This window comes from Megalobrama amblycephala, linkage group LG10 (genome assembly GCF_018812025.1).
Source record: "Megalobrama amblycephala isolate DHTTF-2021 linkage group LG10, ASM1881202v1, whole genome shotgun sequence".
Classification (NCBI taxonomy): Eukaryota; Metazoa; Chordata; class Actinopteri; order Cypriniformes; family Xenocyprididae; genus Megalobrama; species Megalobrama amblycephala.
Genome location: NC_063053.1, coordinates 24,600 through 50,976, shown reverse-complemented (window position 1 = coordinate 50,976; position 26,377 = coordinate 24,600). Strand labels below are relative to the sequence as shown.

General features: G+C 37.8%; 2 protein-coding genes across 5 annotated transcripts; both read left to right on the top strand.

The window, feature by feature from the left end:
• The first annotated feature begins 511 nt into the window (after positions 1–511).
• Positions 512–17,424, top strand: zmp:0000000662 (RING finger protein 145). Of its 3 annotated transcripts, none has more exons than XM_048203819.1 (11): positions 512–737; positions 6,388–6,691; positions 8,020–8,128; positions 8,215–8,306; positions 12,216–12,457; positions 12,527–12,690; positions 12,764–12,904; positions 12,980–13,162; positions 16,295–16,442; positions 16,513–16,869; positions 16,959–17,424. In XM_048203819.1, the coding sequence occupies exons 2-11, from the start codon at positions 6,523–6,525 to the stop codon at positions 17,331–17,333; spliced, it is 1,980 nt and encodes a 659-aa protein (XP_048059776.1). In that variant the 5' UTR covers positions 512–737; positions 6,388–6,522; the 3' UTR covers positions 17,334–17,424. The 3 variants fall into 3 exon arrangements, with proteins under 3 accessions (XP_048059776.1, XP_048059777.1, XP_048059775.1); XM_048203820.1 differs by lacking the exon at positions 512–737 and adding an exon at positions 5,843–5,982; XM_048203818.1 differs by lacking the exon at positions 512–737 and adding an exon at positions 5,871–6,076.
• A 1,608-nt stretch (positions 17,425–19,032) lies between these two features.
• Positions 19,033–25,697, top strand: ube2d3 (ubiquitin-conjugating enzyme E2D 3). Of its 2 annotated transcripts, XM_048203821.1 has the most exons (8): positions 19,033–19,322; positions 20,037–20,100; positions 20,177–20,208; positions 21,117–21,194; positions 21,283–21,388; positions 22,837–22,930; positions 23,524–23,605; positions 25,126–25,697. In XM_048203821.1, exons 1-7 carry the CDS (start codon positions 19,299–19,301, stop codon positions 23,570–23,572), a joined length of 447 nt encoding a protein of 148 aa, XP_048059778.1. In that variant the 5' UTR covers positions 19,033–19,298; the 3' UTR covers positions 23,573–23,605; positions 25,126–25,697. The 2 variants fall into 2 exon arrangements, with proteins under 2 accessions (XP_048059778.1, XP_048059779.1); XM_048203822.1 differs by lacking the exon at positions 23,524–23,605.
• The last annotated feature ends 680 nt before the right edge of the window (positions 25,698–26,377 follow it).

Sequence of the window (26,377 nt, the reverse complement as noted above, 5' to 3'; positions counted from 1 at the left end):
ATTTTTTTTTAGCACTTTTAGAGTTTAACATGTTTCATAAAATACATATTTTATATAAAATATTGTTCATAAACTTAAACTTCTATAAGTTTTCTTCTATAAGTTAAAACTTTTTTCACTTCAACATTTTTCTTTAAAATGAGACCAAACTGAAGTCTGTGCTCCCAAGCTTCACATTTATATGATCGTTTTTGGACATTTTTGTCCTCTATAGACCTGTGTGTAACTTTTTTTAATTGAGTCACAGGGTTAATTTCAGTCAGAATAACACAACTGAAACTCAACAATAGGGGAACATTGGAAATGTTTAGGAGACGATCAGGAGAACTTCACAGATGTGAATGAACAGATTCTGCCTTCAGTTGGATGAACGAATAAAAGCGACATGCAGTGAGTGATTGAAACTTATGATTTCTAGCAAGAAACATAGAAGTCATTAAATATTTGCTTGGTTATGACTAACGCTCTCATGAATTTGTTCTAGACTGTTACACACGCTGCCATGGAAGTCTGACTAAAACTAGTTTCCTTAGAAGTGCTGAAAAATGCAGTCTTTGCAGTCGATCAGTGACACGAGGTTACGGCGGTTCTCACAAACATCAGAAACTAGTGAGGATATGCTGCTGGCCTCATTATATTCATATTTTTGTACAGTATATGACACATAGAGGTACAAAGGTTTTTTGTGCTGTACATCTGATGTGAGTGAAGAGGAATGAGGAAGCAGACGCTGTGGCGTAAGTACAGTTGACAATTCATATTTAAATGTGAATTAAAGACAAAATGTCAGACATTTACATTCAGTACAAGTTAATGAATGAAGGCTTGATGATGAGCAGAAGAGATCAAATACAGTACAAGGTTAAAAGAATCATAAAGTGCTATATGAAACCTTAATGGTGTTATAAAGAACCTTTTAAATAATAGTTTATTTTTATTACTATAATGCTAGTTTTTACCCCTCTGGTCTTAATAGCCTCTATTAGGGTTTTACATGTTACATTTAAAAACAAGGGTTAAAACCCAAGTGGGGTTAAAAATGGACAAACCCAGCTATTGTGTTGTTTTGACCCAACTGTTGGGTTAAATGTTTGATCAACCTGCTGGGCAGTTTTGTTTATCTCAACTATTGTTTAAAAATTACTGTATTACTTGCTTAAAATGAACCCAAAGTATATAGGAAATTAAAATGTATTAATATGTTTAAACGAACATTTATTATAACATAAACAATTATTAAATTAACAATAAACATTTACTAAATTGCTTATTAATAAATGTTCACCTTTTGATTATTATTGCTGTCTCTAGTAATTATGTGTCTGATTTTTAATTTCCAACATAGTTTGAGTTCATTTTAAGTCAGACATACAGTCATTTTTAAACAATAGTTGAGTTAAATAAAACTACTCAGCAGGTTGATCAAACATGTAACCCAACCACTGGGTTTGTCCACTTTCAACCCAACTTGGGTTGTTTTTAACCCAGCATATTTTAGAGTGTGCTTTTATTTTATTGACATATCAAAAAATCACAGTAACAGTTGAATACATTAATAAATGACAAATGACACTGAACATGAACAGTTGCATAAAGAAATAAAACACAAAATCGATGTAATGAAGGTTCTGGTGATGTTTTATGTGTGTATTTTGAGTGTCAGTTTCTCTCTGCAGATGTTGAGCGTCTTCGTGTCTTTAAAAGAAATTAAGTTTATGAAGGCTAAAATGGACAGTGTAACCCTACGCAGTGTTAGAAGGAAAAAAGCGATTAAAAGTGACATGGGACAGAAACTTTAATGTTTTTGTGATTGGCCTAATAATTGAAGACTCTGAAATCAGTTACAATTTGAAAGTTCAAATTTACAGACATTTTAAAGGGATAGTTCACCCAAAAATAAAAATTCTGTCATCATTTATTCACCCTCAAATTGTTCCAAATCTGTATAAGTTTCTTTGTTCTGATGAACACAAAAGAAGATATTAGAAAGAATGTTTGTAACCAAACAGATCTCACCCTCCATTGAGTGTAACATATTATTTATTTACCCTACTCTAAAAAATAAATGTAAAAAAACTAAACAAATTTACACAATATATTTACACTAGAAAAAAGAACTGCACGATTCTGGATAAAATGAGAATCATGATCTTTTGGTTTCAAATAGAGATCACGATTCTCCCACGATTCTGAATATACAATCAAACAAAATACCATCTTACTAGAGGTTCTGACTAAATATAAATTGCGACTCTAATTGCTGGAAAATGTTTGAATGAATTATTTAAAAAATGGTTTTGAATGAATTCAATGACTCATTAATTAATACTTGTTTCATTGCTGGATGAATCAGTGTTTTTGAACGAATCTTTTGAATGAACGATTCAATGACAAATACATTTTTAACAGTCAGTTGTCGCCACCTAGTGGAATTAGATGTAATTGATACAACCGTTATTTGACAAGTTTGTTTCAAAAGTTTGCTCTATTTTGATCGCTATCGTAGACATCTGTGTTTAAATACTAACTTAAAACTTATATCTCAGTACTTCTGTGGTAATGTGAATATTTGTAACGCAGAAATAACTAATGTGTGATTCTCTGTGGCTCTGTCAACACGAACACAGATTTGAATGTTCCGGTGTGATTTTGTCAAAGGGTTAATATACGCGGGAGAATCATTGTTATTAATAAAGTAAGATCGCGTGGGTGCTTGAATCGATCTTTTTACGATTAATAGAAACCCAGTCAGTTTGGGTTAAAATTAAACAGTATCAAAGGTGAAATATCAAAAAAGGTGAATATCAAAGATTAAATTAAATTAAGGACATGCATCAGAAAAATTCAGTGCTTGTCAGGGATTGACACACTTATCATTGAGGTACTATTATAGTTTTTTTTAAAATTTTGATTAGATTGCTTTCATTGTAATTTTAATTAAAAGTTTTAGTAATTTTTTGTTTATGTCTTTTAGTTTATGCTTTTAAAGGTGCAATATGTACGAATTTTGCAGTAAAATATCCAAAAACCACTAGGCCATTGTTATATATTTTGTTATATGATGTCACATTGTTATATTATTATATATTATTTTCTATTCACTAGAGAATATCCCATATGTTTGCAACTATTTGTAAATCGTGAGAAAATTGCAATTTTAACCAAGGCTCCGGGACGTGTGAGGAGTCGACTGTCAATGGCGTCATACCCGCGTTACTCTCGGTTTCCGGTTTTATTTTGTAGAAATCATGGAAACACCTTTAATATTTACATGTTTTAATAGACAACTGTTTTGATATATTTATAGGCAGAAAACTATTGTTGTTATATACCTCAACACGTTTAATCTTATTGTTTAAATGTAATTTTCTTGATTTTGTCACGGATGGCACAGAGACAAGAAGGTAAGATCCAAATGCAGCTTTAATAGGGCAATCTAAAAACGTAATCCATTCTGGCAAGCGTCAAAATCCACAGAACAGTCCACACAAAACAAGAAAAACAAACTGAAGCCAGTGACCATAAATGAAACCTCAAAAACAAAAGCAGAAACAAACTCAGTATAAATAGACAGACACTAATAACATAACTCAAGGCAGCAGGGTGCAATGAAGTGATCATGAGTCCTGGACGTGGGTTATGGGAAATGAAGTCCAAAGTAGTGAGGCAATAGTCCGGGTTGGAGTGCCCTCTAGTGGCTAACTAGGGCACTCCAACTGGTGATCATGACAGATTTTTTGTGAGTACCATGCTTTACCATGCCTCAGAGAAAAAACACTATTTTGTCAAGTAACTAACATAGCATAATCAGATGCAGCTTTATTTTTTAGTAACAATAATACAGCATTTTCTCCATCATACAATATGTTTTAAAGGTGCCCTAGAATTAAAAATTGAATTTATCTTGGCATAGTTAAAGAACAAGAGTTCAGTACATGGAAATGACATACAGTGAGTCTCAAACACCATTGTTTCCTCCTTCTTATATAAATCTCATTTGTTTAAAAGACCTCAGAAGAACAGGCGAATCTCAACATAACACAGACTGTTACGTAACAGTCGGGATCATTAATATGTACGACCCCAATATTTGCATATGCCAGCCCATGTTCAAGGCATTAGACAAGGGCAGCCAGTATTAACGTCTGGATCTGTGCACAGCTGAATCATCAGACTAGGTAAGCAAGCAAGAACAACAGCGAAAAATGGCAGATGGAGCAATAATAACTGACATGATCCATGATATCATGATATTTTTAGTGATATTTGTAAACTGTCTTTCTAAATGTTTCGTTAGCATGTTGCTAATGTACTGTTAAATGTGGTTAAAGTTACCATCGTTTCTTACTGTATTCACGGAGACAAGAGCCGTCACTATTTTCATTTTTAAACACTTGCAGTCTGTATAATTCATAAACACAACTTCATTCTTTATAAATCTCTCAAACAGTGTGTAATGTTAACTTTAGCCACGGAGCACTATCAAACTCATTCAAAATCAGAAGTAAACAATATAACAGTATACAATACTCACGTAATCCGACACATGCATGCAGTATGCATGACGAACACTTTGTAAAGATCCATTTGAGCGTTATATTAGCTGTGTAAACTTTGTTTATGCACTGTTAAAGGCAAGCGCGAGCTCCGGGGGTGGAGAGGGGGCTCGAAAGTGTTCATTATGACATGTCAAATAAACCTAATCCATGGATATTGACATGCAGCCAGGAATCGTGTTTCCTGACTTTTATATGTGCCTGATTTGACGGCGGGGAAATACATAAAGCAAATCTGCCTGTGAATATTTTATATAACTACAATATAGGTATGTTTAAATCTGCGTAATCTCTTATATCAATGTAATATCGTCATATTGTCTAGCCCTATATAGTTTTATAGTATAGCTTTTGTCAGTGTTGTTTATTTAAAAACACAGAATTATGTAGAATATAAGATGGAAAATATTTAATTGATGAGTTGTCAACATAATATATAACAATAAAATTTATATGGTATGATTTTACCTCAAAATCCAACATTTTGACACAAAATGATAACTGCAAATCCATGTTTCTCTGCTGGAGTCCAGCTGTTTCTGTGAATTACAGTGATCCATTTGCTTCTTTTTTCTGTAGCTTTCAGCAGTCTTTAAATATATACCTCAGGTTTTGGGTCAAAGCTATTTGTACAGTCAATCGCAAAGCTCTTTCCTATTTTGGATGTGTTTTTTTGTGTGTTTTTCGCTGCATTCACGCTGAAACCAATGCTGCCGCTCAGTCTTTGTGGCACTCAGTGGGCGTGGCCGCAGTCATAACGGTCGACGGTGACGTCACGTGCATACCCTCTATAGGCCTCTAGCGGACAGAAAATATTACATATTGCACCTTTAAATGTCTATATAATTTTTTATTTCTTTTTTAGTTTCTTATTTATATCTAATCGTTTTTTTGTTTCTTATTTTAGTACATCAGGTTAAGCTAAAGCTTAAAAACTAGATGAAATAACATTTTTATTTTATTCATTTTTTAGAGTGTATGTTAGTGAATGGGGGCCGAGATCTGCTTGGTTACAAACATTCCTCCAAATGTGTTCAGCAGAACAAAGAAATTCATACATGTTTGGAACAACTTGAGGGTGAATAAATGATGATTTTTGGGTGAACTATCCCTTTAAGAAGACATCAAGTAGCTACCTTTGTGTAGTTTGAGAAAATAATAATAATAATAATAAGGTGGCTTTGGCTTATTAAAAACAAAAAACAAAAAGGCGAGATATGAGTTTGAGAATATCGCGTATGGAGAATAAAGAATCTATAGATGTTGTATAAGGCTAGTTATAGTGACGAGATGAACCGGAAGCTGGTCTCAGGTCGGCGGAGGTGATGTAAACAGTAGGTGGCGGTAATGCACTAGTGTAGTTTTCATCCACAAGAAGAGAAACGAGGAGAGGAAGTGGGATGTTTGCAGTGTGTGGTCGAGACAGGTGCGGGACTGTTTATTTATCGATGAATTGTGTTTCTGGCGCCCTTTTGTTCTGAGGAGAAAGCGCGCGAGCTGCGACCATAACACACTCTGAGGTGAGACACGACCGTCTTTAAAACACATCAAAATATTACAATTCGTGTTATTTTCCGTCAAGTAACTTTAAAGCACGATTGAATTACAGCGTGTATTAAGAAGTTTCGCTAGTTTAAGGTCTAGATTGTCTCTCCGCCTGACTTCAGCTGAAAAGTTCCCAATATTTCCGTCTTAAACCGGTCTGAGTAGGCCAGAGCAGGGTTAAGATGTAATTTTGCGTGAAGTCTTCTTGCTGAACGTCAGAAAACAAACCGGAAGGAAGAAACTCATCTTGAAAAACAAAGATCTGTCATCGTTTCTCTTCCCACAGTTTCCACATCAGATCTACTGATGATCCGAATGCGCTTCACATCTTCTAGAGGACCTCCGAACCGGAGCAGAATGGAAGATCAGGCTCTGAAGATGTCATAGTGCAGGTGTCCAGGTGTTCTTCTGACAGGTCAAGATGCCCCGACTGGAAGAGGTCGCGAATGTCGTGCTCAGGGTGCCCAGTGTCCTGGTGCTGGACATGCTGTACAAGTGTGACATCGACAGCTTCACGGATCATCTCACAGCCAGGACTGAAGACATGCTCTTCAAGTACAAATATGTCATCTGGAACATATATTACCTGGGTAAATATAATCTGATCATCATTATATTAGCTCTGTGTATTATATTGTTGTGTGTTTCCTCAGGGGCCCGTTTCAGAAAGGAGGTTAAGTGAAAACTCTGAGCATGTTAATCCTGAAATGAGGGAAACTCTGGGTTTTCTGTTTCAGAATGGGAGGTACAGTGTGTCAAACCCGAGAAAGCAGGTTAAGTCAAGCCTGTTTCTGAAAGAGAGTTAACTTATACTCAGAGTCAGTTACCATGGTAACTTACTCTGTGAACCTAACCTGGTCAAGAGCAGGTTTTCTTCAGTAAACCCAGTTTCCTTCGGTCTCCTCCCACTTTTTAGTGATGTTTAAATAGTTAATTCATTCGTTTATGCTGCAAAAATGCTATTCGTACTGTGTATTTTTGTCCTATTATAAGTACAAATATCTAAAAATTCTTAAATCAAGAGGAATTTTCTATATAAGAAAATGATATAAAATATTTAGTCTTGTTTCCTGGGGGGATCTAAATTAAGTGCATTTTACTTGAGTAAAATTATCAATATCTGCCAGAGTGGTAATAAAAATAATCTTAATGCAAACAGAAAACAAGATTATTCGGAGTGTCTATCACTAAGTGCAAATTAACAGTAGCTCGGCCCACCAGTGTCAGATGAGGTTAAAAGTGGCACACATTCTTGTGGCTGCAGTGGTGTAGGCGGTAATGCGTCGGGTGTGGCGAATTAAATTGTGATCTGATTAACTGGGTTCGAATCTGCTTTCTGCCGAGCTCGCTATTCTCCCTTTTCCCACCAGAAAGGCATTTATTTTCAATAAAAATGAAGTATATGTTCTAAAAGTGGAAGTAAATTGCCTAATGAGTGTTTAATGATGATAAAATCATTTACACTCTTATTATTGCATCCTGTTAAATTATTATTTTTTTCTTCTTTTTTTGCATGTGGGATACCATGAAAATGAATATTAGTTCAATAACTTACCGTTCAGTTTTCACCTTTGATATTATAACAGTGATGAGAATTAAACTTGCATTGACTCAGAAGTATGTGGACGTCATTTTGTCACGTGCTGTTGCCATGGTGACTCGTAATATCGGAGCTCCATTGATGATGGCTTTCACAGTCGTGTTGCTTAACTCAGAGTCAACCTACTCAGAGTCGACTGAACTCAATTCAGCTGTTCTGAAACTGAAACCTCAGAGTTTCCCATCTCAGAGTAAGTCAACTCAGAGCTCAAGTTTTAACTCAGAGTTGGTTGAACCTCCTTATTGAAACGGGCCCCAGGTCATGTGATGAGTGTTTGTGTTTCCTCAGGTCATGTGATGAGTGTTTGTGTTTCCTCAGGTCATGTGGTCAGTGTTGTGGTACTGCTGCTGCCGCTCGGACACATTATCCAGCTCTACCTGCATGTTCTCTGTGCCCTGCTGCTCTACATGGCTCATCAGATCGTCAGGTGACAATATCAGCGTGATTTCGGTCATCTGAAGGGTGTGAAGTGATTGGTTTGAAGATGTTCAAAGGGTTTTGTTTTGTTAACAGAGATTATGTGAGAGGTGAAGCTCAGTATGGGTATGATGGTGCGCTCTTTCTGGACTCTCCAGCGCTGAACCGTTTCGTGACGGCACTCACCAGTAAGTTACGCGTATCACAACCCTCACGCTGATGCCTTAACCTTTGACCTTTACTGCAGTTGCATTGGATTACAAAATATATGATACAGTTTGGACAGTTAAAGGTGCAATATGTAAGATTTTTGGATTAAAATATCCAAGAACCACTAGAACAGTGTTATAAATCTTGTTGACTTGTGTACTTACATTATCCCAAATGTTTCCAAGAATGTTCAGTTTCAACCAGGACACGAACCGTGACATCATACACACGTGACCCGCGATTTACGATTTTATTTTGTAAAAACCATCAGTGTTTCCCATACATTGACTAGACTGTGGCGGCCCGCCAAATTCTAATTTGTCCCGCCACAGTCTCAAATTGAAACGGAAATTAGGTTTGTCGCGATATTTAAATAACCGTCTGATAATTGCGCTTTTTTATATGGCAAAAGTGGGAGTCAGAGCAAAATAAGTAGACTAGAAGCAATTAAGTTTTCGTGCACTATATTCAAAGTCGTCTGAAGCCATTCCATAGCTTCATGTGAGGGACAGAAGGATATGTACATCGATAAGTTCACGGTCAGAAACTCGTCTTCCCCCTGCTACAGCTGTGTATCATTCAGCACTCGAACAGCGCGTCGCGTTCGGTAACGACAGTCAGCACGGTAAAACTCTCCAATATGATATATTCCCATTATAATACTTGATATGCAGATAAAGGGCTGTGGATTTGCATAAAATGACTATATCTTGCTGGAGTTTATTGCTGTTTCTGAACGATGTCATCATATTGGCTACAGGATGTCTGTTAGATCGCACAACACGAGGACTATGAATTGGCGTCACACGCACAATAACTGGAATTTAAAAAAGTGAGAAGAAACATATGATTAATAAACTGTTAGATAAAGTCAGATGTACACAGGGATTCTCTTTGTACCGTGAACTTTTCAATGCGCAGCGCAACTGCGCGCTCTGACTCGATACTGCTTCAAGCGCATCATTCTGCACCCGGGATGCGCATTAGCGGTTTTTGCTGCTGTTTTGAAGCGTTTCATATTATCATGGTTTTGCACACTGAAATATTATTAATAGCCTATTTTGTTCTGTCGTATCTATAGCTTGTTGCCCCATTAAAAAGCTGCACAATACATTTAAAATAATAATTATTTACATATAAATCTGATATAAATAGTTTTTTTCATTTCATAATACAAATAGTAATTTTAAACTTTTTATTAACATTTGAATTTGTAAAATTACTGTGCAAAGTTTTTTTTTTTTTTTTTTTTTTTTTCCAAGAATTAGGCTAGAATATTTCTTGCTGCTGAATTATATACTCACCTAGTTTACTTATTTATTTATTGGTCAGCTTATGATTATATATTTTTATTCATTTGTTATTTTTATCTATAATGAAGTGGTGTGTTTGCACTCTGGATTAACAAATCAAAGAGTGACCATTAGTTACAATACAGACACAGGCTCCCACTAATAAATTAATTCAACAAAGGTAACCTCTTTTGCTACATATTTTTAATGGTTTAAATGTATACTCTACATGTTTGACAACTTATGAACTATCATTTAGCCTACTATATGTTGTGTACGTGACTAATGTGCCCTACCATCACCAATAAATAAATTACTTTTAGAGCACAAAATTGTTTACAAGAGAACAAATTTCTTCATTGATCTAGTCATCAATTTTGCTCTCAGAATGCACCAGATTTATGCATTTAAATATAAAATGTACAAAATTTTCCTCCGGGGGGGCATGCCCCCGGACCCCCCTAGAGGTGTTCACCCACCACAGTCTCACAAAATCCTGTGGGAAACACTGACCATGGAAACGCCAAAGACGCTTTAATATATTATGTGTTTTAGTAGACAGGTGAGCAACTGTTTGGATACATTCGTCGACAGAAAACTAATCATGTTATATAATCTGGTTTAGTCTTATTGTTTAAATCTTGTTTTCTTGATTTTCCGAGAGTACCATGTTTTACCACGTCTAACACCATGCCTCCCCTGCTCGCGCTCGTCTCTCGTTATCAACCTGGTTCAGCTCCCACATCACTCGCCCGCTCTGCTTCACGCTACAGTAACGTTAATAATCTCATCCATGAACATGATTTCTGCCTGAGTCTCGTCCCGATTCTTTTCCACCGGCTGTAGACGTGAAGACAACACCTCCCATGATTCAGCGGGATCAAGGCGTCATCAAGCTACGCCTTTGTTTTGAATAAGAGACCTCTAGTGGCGAAATTTACATATTGTGCCTTTAAGTTACACTTTAAAAAATGTCTGAACTTTAATGCGTTAAAAACAAAATATCAGACCAAGTAGCATCTGCACACAAAAGATGCTTGATCTCTTCTCAAAACTATTTTTAGCATTATTTTTGATAACTTCAGTATTTGTTTTTAATAATAATACATATTTTCATGAAGTTAGTCAATAAACTCATTCCACAAACTTTGACAACCAGAAATTATCAAATCAAATTAATTACAAGATGTGGCAATTAATCTAATTAATCGCACGTCAGATTTGGCTGAGAAATTCCCCCCAAAAGATCATTTCAAGTCATTATTGTGTAAAGCATCAAATAGACTTTACAAAACATATCTGTAGAAATAAATATTTTATTTCATTCAACTTTTGGACCATGAGGGTGAGTAAATGATGACCGGATTTTCATTTTTGGGCGAACTATCCCTTTAATGTTTTATTTATTTACTTTAAATTAATATGGAAATATAAAATTATTTTTATTTAATTGTACTCTAAGTACCAGTAGGTGGCAGTAAACATCTTAATTATAAAGTCATTGATTCATTCATTCGATTCGTTCAAACGGCTGATTCATTCAGGAGTGAAGTAATGGCTCTTTTTATGAATGGTCGATTGAATCATTAGTTCACTTGATTTGTTCAAAACGTGGATTCAGAAACGAAACGCCACTGTGTGTTGCTTGAGTGGAACGGTTCTGCTTTGTCTTTATATTTTTGTTGGCAAAACAGACAATATTTTGTCTAAAATAACACCATTTTAACTTATTTATTGAACTGTTGTCGCATGTGTGCAATTCGGGACAGAAGCAGCGCTCCTGTGATATACAGTAGCCTAGTTTCACTGTATCATATTATATAAATATGAGACAAAATCTCAAACAGGGACATTTTTTTTGTCCCAATATCTTGAATTTTAGGGACTTTCTAACTACATTCTATAGGCTCCATCGCGCAGTGAGTTGTTGCCCTGCATCATATTCGTCATTGTCATGTCACGTGACCTATGTAGGTCTGGGGCGGGGCAAGTGCATTAAATACATTAATAATTTTAATGCGTTATTTTTCTCTGTGATTAATTAATCTAATTAATGCATTAAATTGACAACCCTAATGTATATTTATATACACGTACATGCAAGCATTGAAAAGGGCACTTGTGCTATCTTTACTTAAAATTGTGACTTAAAGGTGCAATATGTAATATTTTTGCAGTAAAACATATAAAACCTCAGTGTTATATATTTAGTTCACTTGAGTACTTACAATATCCCAATTGTTTCCAACTATTTGTAAATCGTGAGAAAATTTAAATTTTATAATATAATTTATATTTTAAAATTTTAATCAAAGCTCCGGGACGTGTGAGTAGTAATTGCGTCATACCCAAACTTGCCGTCATCAAGCTACGCCTTTGTTTTGAATAGGCCTCTAGCGACCTCTAGCGGAAAGAAATCTTACATATTGCACCTTTAAGTGCTTAAGAAACAGTGCACAAGAAATTACTATTGTATGTTTGTATGGTTTGTGCAATGGCACAATTACCTTTGTAATATTTGTGCATGTCAGTATAGATCATGACTGTCTTTTATTGTTTGTGTGTGTGTGTGTGTGTGTGTGTGATCACCTGCAGGTCAGATAATAATCAGTACGCTGTGTGCGTTCCTCATGCGGACTCGACGTCTGTGGCTGTTCTCGGCACACTTGCTCCCTCTTCTGGCACGTGTGTTTTCTGTCCCGCTGGACTGGCTCCTCACGCTCTCCTCAGTGTCCATGATGATCACAGTGGCCGAGGTGGCCGTCTTCCTCCTCGTCAACCTCTTTGTGCCGTACAGGCTGGCCAGAGCCACTTACAGAGAAATCATGGAAATCGAGGTAAGCGCTTGCATCTCTGCACGTACGTCGTCTCGGCTCTTCTCGTCTCAGACTCTGTTGTTTCTGCAGGTGACGGAGTTATACAGACTGATGGCCGTCGGCGTGTCTCTCTGGCATGGCTTCGCTGTGCCCGTGTTGTTTAGTGTCTTCTGGTTTGTGCTGTTCGGAGTGCAACTTATCACCAATTTTGGCACTACCGCCCAGCAGGGGCCGCTGCTCTACCTCCTGACCAGGTAAACAGCAGAGTGCTGGATCTCTGAACGGCCGTATGAAATGTGAATTGAATCAGAAGTGTGTGTTTTGCAGTGTATCCGAATGCTGTGCTAGCCCGTACTCCCTGCTCGGCCTGACGTTTGTGGTGTCTTATACGGCTCTGGGACTCCTGAGTCTCTGTAAGTTCTACCTCGGAGGATTCAACGCTCTCCAGAACCATAATGTCATGCACAGGTAAGAGAGGATCTGCAGGTTTATTGTGTGCTTGTGTTCGCTCAGTTCAGATGTTTGTGTGTTTGTGTGTCGTAGGGGTGTGACCGAGGGCGTGACCCTGCTGCTGCTCGCCCTGCAGACCGGGCTGTTGGACATGGCCGCTCTACAGCGCTGCTTTCTGCTCTTCATCATCCTCTTCATCGTTCTCACATCTACTTTACAGAGCATGAGTGAGATCACAGAGCCGGTCGTGTTGGGGCTCGGAGCCAGTAGAAACAGGCATGTTGCTTCATCTACAACCTGAACAAATGAGTGTTAATGACAGATTGGAGGAATCAATCAATCAATCAATCAATCATGCATTTATAGAGCATTTTAAAAAAACATAAAAGTTGAGAGAGGTTGAAGGACGCACAGAGAAAGGAAGATCATTCTATAGTCTTGGGGCCACAGCTGAAAATCACCTCTTCACTTTAGTAGTGTACATAATCAGGATCAAACATTATGCCTAAGTTAGTGGCATGGCTTTTTACACAGAATGAAAACTGCCCCAGACTCATTTTTGGAGTAAACAGTTTGCTGTTTCCCCCCAAAAAGCACAATTTTAGCGTTTTTATCATTTAACATTGAAAAATTAGTTCATCCAACATTTCACCTCCTCAAGGCAATTCAGTAAGGAATTTTCAGCTGCATTATTTCCTGCTTTGAAAGGCAGGTACAACTGCGTGTCATCAGCATAACGATGATATGAATGCCAAATTTATTAAATATCGATCAGTGGACAAAGCAACGGCCCTAAAATAGAGCCCTGAGGCACCCCGTAACGTACAGGAGCAGCAGAAGAACAATTATTCCCAATCTTTACAGTGAAAGTTCTTCCCTCCAGGTAAGAATGGAACCAATGTAAAGCCGCCCCACTTACCCAACACACACCGCTCAAGGCGCTCTAACAAAATGGTGTGATCCAGTATGTCAAAATATTGTTTAAAGGTGCCCTCGAATGAAAAATTGAATTTATCTCGGCATTGTTAAATAACAAGAGTTCAGTAGATGGAAATGACACACAGTGAGTCTCAAACTCCATTGTTTCCTCCTTCTTATATAAATCTCATTTGTTTAAAAGACCTCCGAAGAACAGGCGAATCTCAACATAACACTGACTGTTACGTAACAGTCGGGATCATTAATATGTACGCCCCCAATATTTGCATATGCCAGCCCATGTTCAAGGCATTAGACAAGGGCAGCCAGTATTAACGTCTGGATCTGCACAGCTGAATCATCAGACTAGGTAAGCAAGCAAGAACAACAGCGAAAAATGGCAGATGGAGCAATAATAACTGACATGATCCATGATATCATGATATTTTTAGTGATATTTGTAAATTGTCTTTCTAAATGTTTCGTTAGCATGTTGCTAATGTACTGTTAAATGTGATTAAAGTTACCATCGTTTCTTACTGTATTCACGGAGACAAGAGAGCCGTCACTATTTTCATTATTAAACACTTGCAGTCTGTATAATTCATAAACACAACTTCATTCTTTATAAATCTCTCCAACAGTGTAGCATTAGCCGTTAGCCACGGAGCACTATCAAACTCATTCAAAATCAGAAGTGAACAATATAACAGTATACAATACTCACGTAATCCGACGCATGCATGACGAACACTTTGTAAAGATCCATTTGAGGGTTATATTAGCTGTGTAAACTTTGTTAAGGCGCTGTTTAAGGCACGGGATTTAAAGGGGCCGCAGCATAAATCGGCGCGTTTATAATGATGCCCCAAAATAGGCAGTTAAAAAAATTAATTTAAAAAAAATCTATGGGGTATTTTGAGCTGAAACTTCACAGACACATTCAGGGGACACCTTAGACTTATATTACATCTTTTAAAAACATAATCTAGGGCACCTTTAATACCCTAATAAGGGCAGATTCAGTACTATGACCAGTTCTGAACCCTGACTGAAGCTTATCCATTATGTTAATCTCTGTTGAAAAAGAAGAAAGCTGATAAAACAGCCTTTTCTAGGATTTTTGCAATAAGTTTAGAAATTAGACAAATTTTGAAGTATAAATGGATTTAGGCCGGGTTTCTTAACTACCGCATGTTTCAAACTCGGTGGCACACACGATGTGCCGTGCAAGAAAATGTTATGCTATATCATGTAAATTTGTTCAGATGTTGTTCTTAAAGGCCCTGATATATTCTCTTTTTTCTGACTCCGCCCACACTGCTGAGTGTGACACTTAGATGATTATGGAAATATAAATCTTTTGCATCCTTCATAGATGCAAACTCCTCACCTTTCAGTGAGAACTCACCTTTTTGAGATCAAAATAGTTCACCTATGGGATTTGCAAAGATCCAATGAGAAAGTGTTATTATGGGATGGGGGGGGGTGTCTTACAAAGGTACTTGTGAACTTACAAGGGTAAATAAAGAACTGCTTGTTTCAATTAGTACTGCACAGTGTTTCCTTTATTCTTTACTTTAAAAAACGTCTAATAATGGGTAATATTTGATGTATTTGAGGTCTGAGATGTGGCAAACAGTATTGCCTTAAATATCCTGCATAGCACTTTGTCATTTATAACATGAGATTTTAACCAAATTTTGGTTTTGGTAAAATGTTGCAACAATATGTGTGTGTGAGTGAGTGTGAAAAAATAGTTTTTGACATATAGCGTGATAAAAAATAAATGAAGAAAAATCCTACAAATGAGCATGTAAAGCAAATAACTTTAAAAAAGCATTCAGTGCGAGCATGCCCTCGCCCCACACGGTGTTCTCAGCTCCCCCCCCCCCTTACCTGTTTGCATCCCTGATCATTATAAAATTCTCTTCAATGCATCTTTTTCTGACTGACCCCAAACTTTCAAACAGTAGTGTAAATATAACACTCTGGGGATTGAATTCCCAGAAAAAACCTGTAATGTACTTCGATACCAAGTCGGTACTGACATTTTAGAAATGTGACTCTGAGCGGATTCGTAAACACCTCTGATTGGCCGTTGTGTTCATGTGCTCATTGGATATGTCTGTGATTGGCTACAATGATCAACGCAGGAAATCAGGCGTCTATCCGCTGACCGGTCGCTTTCAAAACACTTTCAAATTCAAACGCTCCCGTGCGTTGATCACTGTAGCCAATCACAGACACATCTGTTGAGCGCGTGCACGCAGTGGCCAATCAGAGGTGTTTACGAGTCCACTCAAAGTGTCGCATTTTTAAAATTTCAGTACCGAAGTTTGTACTTTTGACAACTCTACTGTAACGTAACTGTGATTTAAAATTTCTTGTCCTTAATTGATTTGAGTGTGTTTAATCTGAGAGTTTAACGTTGTGTTTTTAAAGCTTGATCAGATCCGAAGGGTTCAGTGTGATCTTCTCTCTCCTCAGGTGTGTGTGGAAACACTTGCGTGGTTTATCCATGTGTGGGTTTCTGCTGCTCTTTCCGGGATTCATGGCCTATAAGATCTCCCAGTTCTTCAACATGGACTTCTGGCTGCTGATCTTGGTGTCCAGCTGTATGCTCACCTCCCTGCAGGTGTGCTCTGTCTTCATTCTCGTGTTGTTTAGTGAGATCCCAGCATGCTGATCCTTCACATGTCTCTCAGGTGACCGGCACCCTGCTGATCTACAGCCTGTTCATGGTGGAGGTGTGGCGCGGCGCGGCCCTGCCCGGTCTGGACGAGATCGTTTACTACGTGAACGGAGTGTGTCGAGTGCTGGAGTTCGCGGTGGCCGTGTGTGTGGTGGCGTACGGAGCGTGGGAGTCGCTGTGGGGCGAGTGGAGCTGGATGGGAGCGTCGGTCATCATCATCCACTCCTACTGCAACGTGTGGCTACGTGCCCAGGCCGGCTGGAGGAGCTTCCTGCTTAGACAGGAAGCCGCTCGCAAAATCAACGTATTGCCACGGGCCAGTGCAGAGCAGCTGCGGGATCACAATGATGTCTGTGCCATCTGCTTCCAGGTCAGAACAAGCGCAGTAAAAGTTAGTGTAGCATCACGATGATGATGATGATGAAATCCATTTTAACCTCTTTTTTCCCTAACCTGCAGGACATGACATCAGCGGTAATAACATACTGTGGTCATTTCTTCCATGGCAACTGTTTGAGAAAGTGGCTTTATGTGCAAGAGACTTGCCCCATGTGCCACGCCTCCATCAAACCCTCCTCCAATCCGACGGCACACCCAAACCCACCTCCGTCAGAGCAACACCCGCGTCCTGAGTCCCATGAGGAGGAGGAGGAGGAGGAGGAGCAGGGATCACAGGGAGATGATGATGTTTGCCCTCCAGAGTCTGACAGGAAATACTCCCAGAGTCCCCAACGGTTGCACTGCGGTGCGAATGGTGATTCCCAAAGCGTGGACAATCCTGCTCCGAGCTGCTCCTCAGAGGGGGATTCGCAGGAGCTTCGGGAAGCAGACTGAAACATAAGCTCAGCCGGAGAAACACGGAACCGAGAAACTGCCACGGCAAGAAGACAGACTGACAGTGGCGGAAATCGTCTTCAGTGGGAGAGCTCACAGGAAGTGGGACATAAAGGAAGCCATAAGAGCAGAGGGTTACAAATAACTGTCAGAAATACTGCAGGTATATGATTTACTCAGAGACGTCCTGATCCCATCACTGTGGAAGCTTGTTTCCGCCGTGAAATAAAAATGGTAATCGCGACTTTCTCACAATTCTGACTTTTTTCTCGCAGTTGTGGAATATAAAATCAGAATTGTGAGATATAAACTTGCAATTCTGAGACAAAACGCAGTCTTTTTTCCTTCACATTATTTTATGACATTATAACATGCAATTGCGAGTTTATATTTCGCAGTTCTGACTTTAAAAACCCAATTCTGACTTTATATCTTGTAATTCTGACTTTATAACTCGCAATTCTGACTTTAAAACCCAATTCTGACTTTATATCTTGTAATTCTGACTTTATAACTCGCAATTCTGACTTTAAAACCCAATTCTGACTTTAAAAACCCAATTCTGACTTTATATCTTGTAATTCTGACTTTATAACTCGCAATTCTGACTTTAAAACCCAATTCTGACTTTAGGTCTCGTAATTCTGACTTTATAACTCGCAATTCAGTGGCAGAAGCAATCTTCCAGAGATCAGCACCTCAGCAGTGTTAGATAATAGATACCAAATGATATTCATTTTGAGAAATCTTTTCTTGACATTTGTTAAGATTATTTTGGATGATTTGATGATGATTGTCCAATCAGGGGAAGACACGAAAGACACATACACACACACACACAGGAAGTTAACTAAGTCTATAGTTTTGTTGTGTTGTTTGAGTATCTAAAGGACTTTTCTCTGTATTTCACATACCGATTATGTACGGAGTGAAGAGGTGACGCAGAGCTGTGGACGTCTGTGCCTCGGACTCTTCTGTGTGATTTTACTAGAGCTGAAATGATGTGTTTGTAATGAAGGTGTCAGTGCACAAGAGACTGCGTACAGATTCATCGCTTACGATCACACTGATTAATAAAAAGTTGTGTTTGTTTAAAGCAGTCAGTGTGATTTGGAGACCGTTCTGTGTCCAGTTCAGTGTTTCTTCAATTGCCTTCATGGTGTATGATGATTAAAACAACACAAGTTATTGATTTGTGGATTTTTCTTTTATGGAAACTTGTTTCTGCTACAGAATAAAAATAAACACAGTGAAAACTTGCAGTTGAGTTTATATCTTGAAAAAAAAAAGAGTTTCGAGAAATAAACTCACAATTATGTTTTTATTTTTTTATTCTGTGGTGAAAACCTGCATCGATATGCTTTACACTTGGCGATATTGAGAATAATTCATCAACCAGGTAAAATGGTGTCACTGCATTTAAAAGTTATCATTTGATACTTTTTTTTTTTCAAGGCTCAATGATGATGTCACTTCCCTTTTACAAATTCCCTCTGTTGGTGTTTAAACCTTCTAATGTTCAACTCTACCAGGAACATTATCTTTACATTTTGTGTAGTCCAAATGAAATCCAAGGAATTAAGTAAATATGCTTCACCACAATCCCTTCACATTTATTATTCTTGTCAATTTTTCAATTTTAATAAATAAAAAAATATATATATTAAGTTTTGTCCTCCAGCGCGCACGGTGGCGCTCGTCTCCCGATCGCGCTTTGAGTCGCCATTTAATCCGCGCGAGCAGAAGCAGCGGCTAGAGTGGCTAACAACAAGCTCACGGACATCTTGTCAGCAGAAGAGAGTCTGTCCTCACGCCTCTGATCGCGTTTATATCGCGTTTAGCCGCTGAATGTGAGCGATATTCCTGCCATCCCGACACTTTAATGTGAGTAGAGCTCTAGGCGGCTGCAGCGCTCGGGTCAGCGCACTGTGAGAAAGAGATTCAGTTATTCAGCACAGAGGGAAGATGGCGCTTAAACGAATCCAAAAGGTGAGAGGAAATTATTTTGAGTATAAATATATGTGTGATTCATTATTTTAGTCATCTACCGACTTATTATTCTTAATACACGCGACGGACGGAGTTGTTTTGTTTGTATTAATAAGGAGATCAAACGTGTCGTTTAATTATTATTTTTCGCCTTAAGTCAGTGTTTACAATCTTACTCTGTCATTATATACTGTCTCGATGTCAGATTATAAAATATCCTAATAATAATAGTATAGACGACAAATCTTACACAATATTGATATTTAAACTCATAATAATAATAATAATAATCATTAAGATGATTACTAGAGTGTTTGTGGATATTAAATTCGTACCACAGTTCGTCTTATGAAATGAAAGTAAAACAACTCCTATGATAATTCCTAAAAGTTTCGACGTCAGGTCTCCATTTTAGTTGACCTTTAGGGTCTGCGAGGTTAAATTTGGGATCCTGAACAGTTTTGTGTCCATATTCTGCAGTAAAGTGTCTTTTCCCATGTTTCAGTGTGTTGGGAAGTTCAGCAGTTTGTCATGAAGATCATGTTGAAATAAAAATAAGTCTCTGAAAGTGTTGTTCAGCTCTTCTCCCTCATGACCCGCTCTGAACTATAAATACATCTGCTGAAACACTCTATCTGCTGGTTTCATCTTGCTCTCACTATACGCCATTATTGACCCGTATCTTCTGCTTCATTCTGATCTTCTTCCCTGCAGGAACTGACTGATCTGGCTCGGGATCCTCCCGCTCAGTGTTCAGCAGGTCCGGTGGGGGATGATGGTGAGATCCCGGACCTTTACATATATTTACATGTGTTATGTTTGTGTGTATTTACTGTACATGATCTCTCTCGCAGTGTTCCACTGGCAGGCGACCATCATGGGGCCGGTGAGTACAAACACACAATACTGGCACTACCATTCAGACGTTTTTGAAAGTTTCACAGTTACTTGATCAAGAATACAGTAATTTTGTGAAATAAACATAATAATTTTAACTTCAGTGTCACATGGTCCTTCAGAAATCATTCTAATATGCTGATTCGCTGCTCAAGAAACAGTTGAAAACAGTTCTGCTTAATATTTTTGTGTCAGTGATGTAGGGCTGCACGATATTGGAAAAAACTGTTTTTCTGCAATATATATTGCGATATGAAAAAAAAAAAAAATCACCAGGTGACTTGAATAGATCTCTTTGGAAAGAATTAATCATTCTAGTCTCACTGTATAAATTAAACAGAATTATTCTGTGTTAAAACTACAAAAGTGATTTTTCTTTGTCTTTTGTTTGATTAACATTCATGACACAGAAAGCAGCAGGAATATTAGGCTTCTGTCACTTTAAGAACGAATGCGCAGTTACACATACTGTTACACAGCCGGTTTTCTTTCTCGGTTGTTTCGTTCACCTAACCCAAAATCATTTGTGTTTACGAGATAGATGATCTTTTACGTGCATTGTGACTTTTTTATTTTTTATTTTTTATTTTGGCATGTATGTGAGTGTGTGTGCGTGTTAAACAGCCGCACGTTCAGAATTGAGTTCTTTTGCATCCTCGCGCGCTCAAATGGTTTATAATCTCTTGAATGTTTAAGCTGACAGGACCTAAACGCATTCAAATGATTAACTTTCATTGTCAAACTCTGCAATTAATCAGAGAATCAATGTGCGTTTTGAGCCGTGGTCCGTACGGAATAACGATCCCTATACTATAACCCTCAAACTTTTGAATAGAAGTGTAAATGTACTAAAGAGATTTTTTTTTTTTTTTTCTCCCCATTTTTATATAAATACAGAATGAAAGTCCATATCAGGGTGGCGTCTTTTTCCTAACCATACACTTCCCAACAGATTACCCCTTTAAACCACCAAAGGTGAGAGCTTTGGTTAAAAATGTTTGATTTTTTTTTCCCCTTGTGTGTTTGTTTGTAGGTGTGTATAACATTGTTTTCTTTGTTTTAGGTTGCTTTTACTACAAGAATCTACCATCCTAACATAAACAGTAATGGCAGCATCTGTCTGGATATCCTCAGGTCCCAGTGGTCACCTGCACTCACCATTTCTAAAGGTACACAAACAATAATAATGGTGCTTTAGTTTTTTCCCACCGCGATGTGTATTTATTAGACCTAAATTAAATATATTTTGATATATAAAAATAACACGAGGCTCAAACATCCACTTTGTAAGAAACGTGCGTGTTTATTTTAGCACTACTGCAAAACATTGAGATAAATATCAGTACGGATGTAACGGTACATGTATTCACCGTCACGGTTCAGTTCGTGCAGTCAGACGACGAATACAGTCGGCCAAACGCGATCCATGCTCCAATCCAGAAGGGGGCGCATGCGGTCAGAACAACAGACGATCTATGTATAGATATGTTTACATGTAATCTCTCAACCAATATTTAGAACGCGAAAAGACATCAATATAATGAGATTAATATCATTCACCTCAGGCAAGTCATTCAGTGTCCACAGCATGTTAGTTCACTCCAGAGCATTTCACTAAATATATGCACTATATCCGCTTGTGTATATATATTCATTAATATACTTTACCTGTTAATGTCTTGATTATTTAATATTTGTTAATGAGTTATGACAGAAACTGTGTCAACTATTATATTTAAAAAAATGAATTGGAGAAGTTATTGCAAAATCTGCCTTGTGTGCAATTTAATACTCCGTCTTTTTTGGTCATATAATACATCTTTTGAATCTGAAGAGTCTACTTTTATTTGTGTGCACTCGCAATAACAATAAAACGTTGTGCTTTTGTAAAATAATTAAAGCAAATTATGTGATTTCTACCTTGTCTCTGTTAACTTGACCGCGCCTAAAGAAATATCCGAAACTCCATGTAAACTTGCCTCGCACACATGAAAAATACACCTATGGAAAGCGAAATCTGATGGTGCAAAAAAACAAAATTTAAAGTTGTCCAAATGAAGTCTTTAGCAGTGCATATCCTATGCAGATAATGTTTGAATTTACAGAATGTCTTCATAGAACATGATCTTCACTTGATATCCTAATGATTTTTGGCATAAAAGAAAAATTGATAATTTCGACTTGTGCGACTCCAGGGTCACAAGTGAGTGAAAGGAAGAAACTTTATAATCCCCTGTGAAAATGCTGCGAGTGAAGATTTGGGAAAAGAAATGAGATGGAATATTGTTAAGTTAGTGGAAAATCGGGCGAACGGATCGCAAAAGCTGACGAAAATGTTGCTGTGCTTGTAATGTAGCGTTTAATTGCTAACCAGTTATTTCTTTTGTAAACAAAGTGCTTCAGTTGTGTTGTAAAATTCATATAAAGCTGAATTCACATACAAACGAATGTGTTTTGGGCGGTTGTCAAGTTGACCAGCACAGTCTTGACTGAACTCAAGGTAGATCTGGTCAACTAACTTGATTGGACAAGCAACATGATATTTTGTATAATTGAGTTTCCGCTGCCATATGTCGATGATGTTGTGTATATATTGTGTTATGTGTGTCCTCTGTAGTTCTCCTGTCCATCTGCTCACTCTTATGTGACCCCAATCCAGACGACCCTCTTGTGCCAGAGATTGCCAGAATCTATAAAACAGACACAGAGAAGTACGTACTTTAAACTTCTTACAGAGACGTTTAATGTTTTTACACACGTGCACATCTGATGTTATTTTTAAATTGTACATTATTTGCTATTTTTAAAACTTTTTCATCTTAAATACTGTTTACATTTTGTTAAATTTTAAAATCATTTATTTGTTGTCTCCCAGTTTTTTCAATCTAGCGTGAGTCTCGTTCATTTTTGCAAGACTGTAGAGCACCACTTAGGCTTGATGAGCGAATTATTGATTTGCGATTATGGCTACACTTTAAATCTGATTCAGAAAGCCTGTTTGAATGCAGTCGGCACCAGAATCAGACGTGAATTACAGAAGTTAATATCTGCATCAAACCTTCATTTAACAACATTTTGCAAAATAGCCTTGTTGCTGACATGGTGTAAATAAACAAATAAATAACATTTTGCAGCTGTGAGGTGAGAAAAAAAAGGAAGGAAAAAAGAGCACCTTTTGTCAGTGACATGGATGTGGGAATCTTAGTTTTATTTTGAAAGAAAAGGCAAGGACTGCAGTCATTCATGCAAATGCAGTAGAAGTGAACAGACCTCTCTCTCTCTCTAACACATCATGCTCTGTCAGGTATAATAGAATGGCAAAGGAATGGACAGAGAAATATGCCATGCTGTAGGTGAAGGGCAGCTCTGCACTGTGAACATTAGAGGTACTGTAGAGAGTGAAGCACTTCCTGTGTGGTGCAGCATGAGCGTGTGGCTACAGCAGGTGTGCGTCACTAATACATGCTATCACCTCTCTTCTGAAACACTGAAAAATGACAGCAAAGTCAGATGAGATGTGCTCTTGTCTTTCTCAAATGCAGATTTGTTAGGGTTTATTCAGTCCTGCATTAAACCGTACCGTAAGCATGGCTTTTAATCAGCCATAAACTCTTACAGTAGCATGATGTTTGTGTTGGGTACGTAAAAATGGTTAGCGCTGTAAACTGTAGTGGCTGAGCATTTTTGGTTTGTGTAGCACTGCATGAGAACGCTAGCAGAAATATAGTATACGTTAAACTATAAGCATCTGAAAAATGCATTACTGTTGTTAAAATGGGTAAGTAAAAAAGTGATAAACTGAAAAACATTATTAAAGGTGCAGTAAGTGATTTCTGAGAAATGCTGTTGAAAATTTGTCAACATGTAAACAAACATTTTTGCCAATATTTGCTAGAAGTCTGTTCTGTGTGTGCTAAAAAACAATTTTGTACTAGAGCTGTCGAAATTAATGTTAATTTTGTGATTCATTTGGTTTTTTTGTTTTTTTCCAGTTTAACGTCAAATATTTAACGCAGTTAACACGGCAACCATTTTTTCTGTCATCCTTTGGCCGCACTACAGCATATAATCAATGAAATCGCTGGAAGCAAGTTTTAAATACGGATATTTTTCTTACACAAGTCAAGTCACCTTTATTTATATAGCGCTTGTTACAATGCAGATTGTGTCAAAGCAGCTTTATATTGATAACTGGTACATAATTTGGCTGCACAGCAGCTCTGTCAATAGTGTCAATGCAGGCAGATCAAATCACTGTTGAATAAATGTCAAGAACACTGTTGAATATCAAATGTCAAGTGTCCCCAACTAAGCAAGCCAAAGGCGACAGCGGCAAGGAACCCAAACTCCATCAGGTGGGAAACAAGTGGCAAATAGGTGTTAAAATGGAGAAAAAAAGAAAAAAAAAACCGAACCCATCACTTCTCTTCAGAAGGCCTTTATTAACCGCCTGGAGTCGTATCGATTACTTTTATGATGGATGGATTTTTTTCTAAGCCCCCATTCACTCCATTATAAAGCTTGGATATTTGTAAATATATCTCTGATTGTGTTCGTCTGAAAGAAGATAGTCATGTACACCTAGGATGGATTTTTGGGTGAACTATCCCTTTAATATTGGAAAAATCTTCCGCCGCTGGAGAGACGTAACACGAGTAACATTGCGTTTGCTATGTTTCACAGAACCCAAAAAATCACAGCTGATTCGTCCATACGTGCGGCAGCTGTAAGCGTTCGCCTGTGTTTCGTGTTAGCGTGTTTGTCGATTTCAAACGTCAACAGTGAAACCACTTACTGCTCCTTTCAAGGAGTCGTCAGAAACCTGCGCTCTGGAAGCGATGGCTGTGTGAAGGATCGCTGGATTTCAAACGCTTGATGTTGTATTTTTTTTCTCTCCTCTCTGCAGATACAACAGAATAGCGCGGGAATGGACTCAGAAATATGCCATGTGATGTTGGCTGGACACATTAACAAACTGTTTGTTCTCTCATGTTTTGGACACTGTTGCAAGACCATATTTCTCCATCTGTCTCTTATGGAGGCATAACCCCAGTTTTATGCTCAAACAGGAATGCAGGCCTGCTCTTGGCCTTTCCACACTACAAAGTCTGGAGATGGACCTCGTCAGTCTGACGGATGCTCTTTCACTTCACAACACGTCATGCCTGTATGACCACAGTTATCCTCTCTGAGCCGCTCGGAGAGTGAATGTCTTTAGGTTGTTCTGCTTTTTTTGAGGCCTTACTCCTGGAGTGCATGCAATCGCAGGAGAACAGGTCAGATGTTGTACATCAGTGGGAGATTGGGACCGATTTCTTCTATATTGTGCTTGATTGTAAAGATTTGCAACATTCGGATCAGCTCTTGGCCCAACCTTTCACAGCTGTGACGACACTGAAATACAACTCACTTGATTGGCTTAAATATCTATTTAAAGTCCTGCTACTTTTTCCCTTCAATAAAGATGCATAACTCATACTGTGTGCTTCTGTTCTTCTGTTTGAATTTAGACTTCTCTTTATTTAAATGAATGTAGATTAGATGTTTTAAGGCGAGCCACTACAGGCAAACGCTTTTTTTGTTGTTGTTTGTTTTTCATTCACATGTCAATTTTGAGATTTTGTGCTTGTTTTTTCAGGTTGGTGGAAAGAAAACATCCAAAATGCACTTTGAAGAGTATCTTTTATAGCACTTTATCTATTTGCGTCTGTAGATTTCAGTTACAGTACATGTATTTAAAGGCTGTTTTCTTAAAATTAGTTTTTTTTCTTGAAATCTCTTAAATACACTAAACTTTACAGTTTTATTCCTATTTGTAAAACGGTAAGTTCCTGTCCTTGATTCTGATTGGTCAATAGCTGTTTTATTCACGATGATCACGGCTATGACCGCTTCACCCAACGGTTCAGTGTATCACTACGCAACACCCTTAGCAAATTAAACGTGTTCTTTATTTATATTGTTCATTGAAGTTTACTGTATCATGTAGAGAAGGAGATTGAGTGAGCGAGTTTATTCCCTGCATTCAGATTTAGCATTTTCCTTCAGGTCAGTCCTATGTTCATCATTAAAAATGTTTAAATGTCCGCTGCGATATCTTGTCCTTTTAACAGTTAAGGGGTTTTCCCGTGTCTGACAGCGCTAGTCAAAGCGTTTAT

Coding starts and splice junctions, on each gene's coding strand:
- zmp:0000000662 (XM_048203819.1), top strand. CDS start 6,523: ATGCCCCGACTGGAAGAGGTCGCGAATGTCGTGCTCAGGGTGCCCAGT. Junction 16,443..16,512: donor GTATGCTCACCTCCCTGCAG/GTGTGCTCTGTC, acceptor CATGTCTCTCAG/GTGACCGGCACCCTGCTGAT. Junction 16,870..16,958: donor TCTGTGCCATCTGCTTCCAG/GTCAGAACAAGC, acceptor CCTAACCTGCAG/GACATGACATCAGCGGTAAT.
- ube2d3 (XM_048203821.1), top strand. CDS start 19,299: ATGGCGCTTAAACGAATCCAAAAG. Junction 19,323..20,036: donor CGCTTAAACGAATCCAAAAG/GTGAGAGGAAAT, acceptor TCTTCCCTGCAG/GAACTGACTGATCTGGCTCG. Junction 22,931..23,523: donor TATAAAACAGACACAGAGAA/GTACGTACTTTA, acceptor ATGCTCTGTCAG/GTATAATAGAATGGCAAAGG.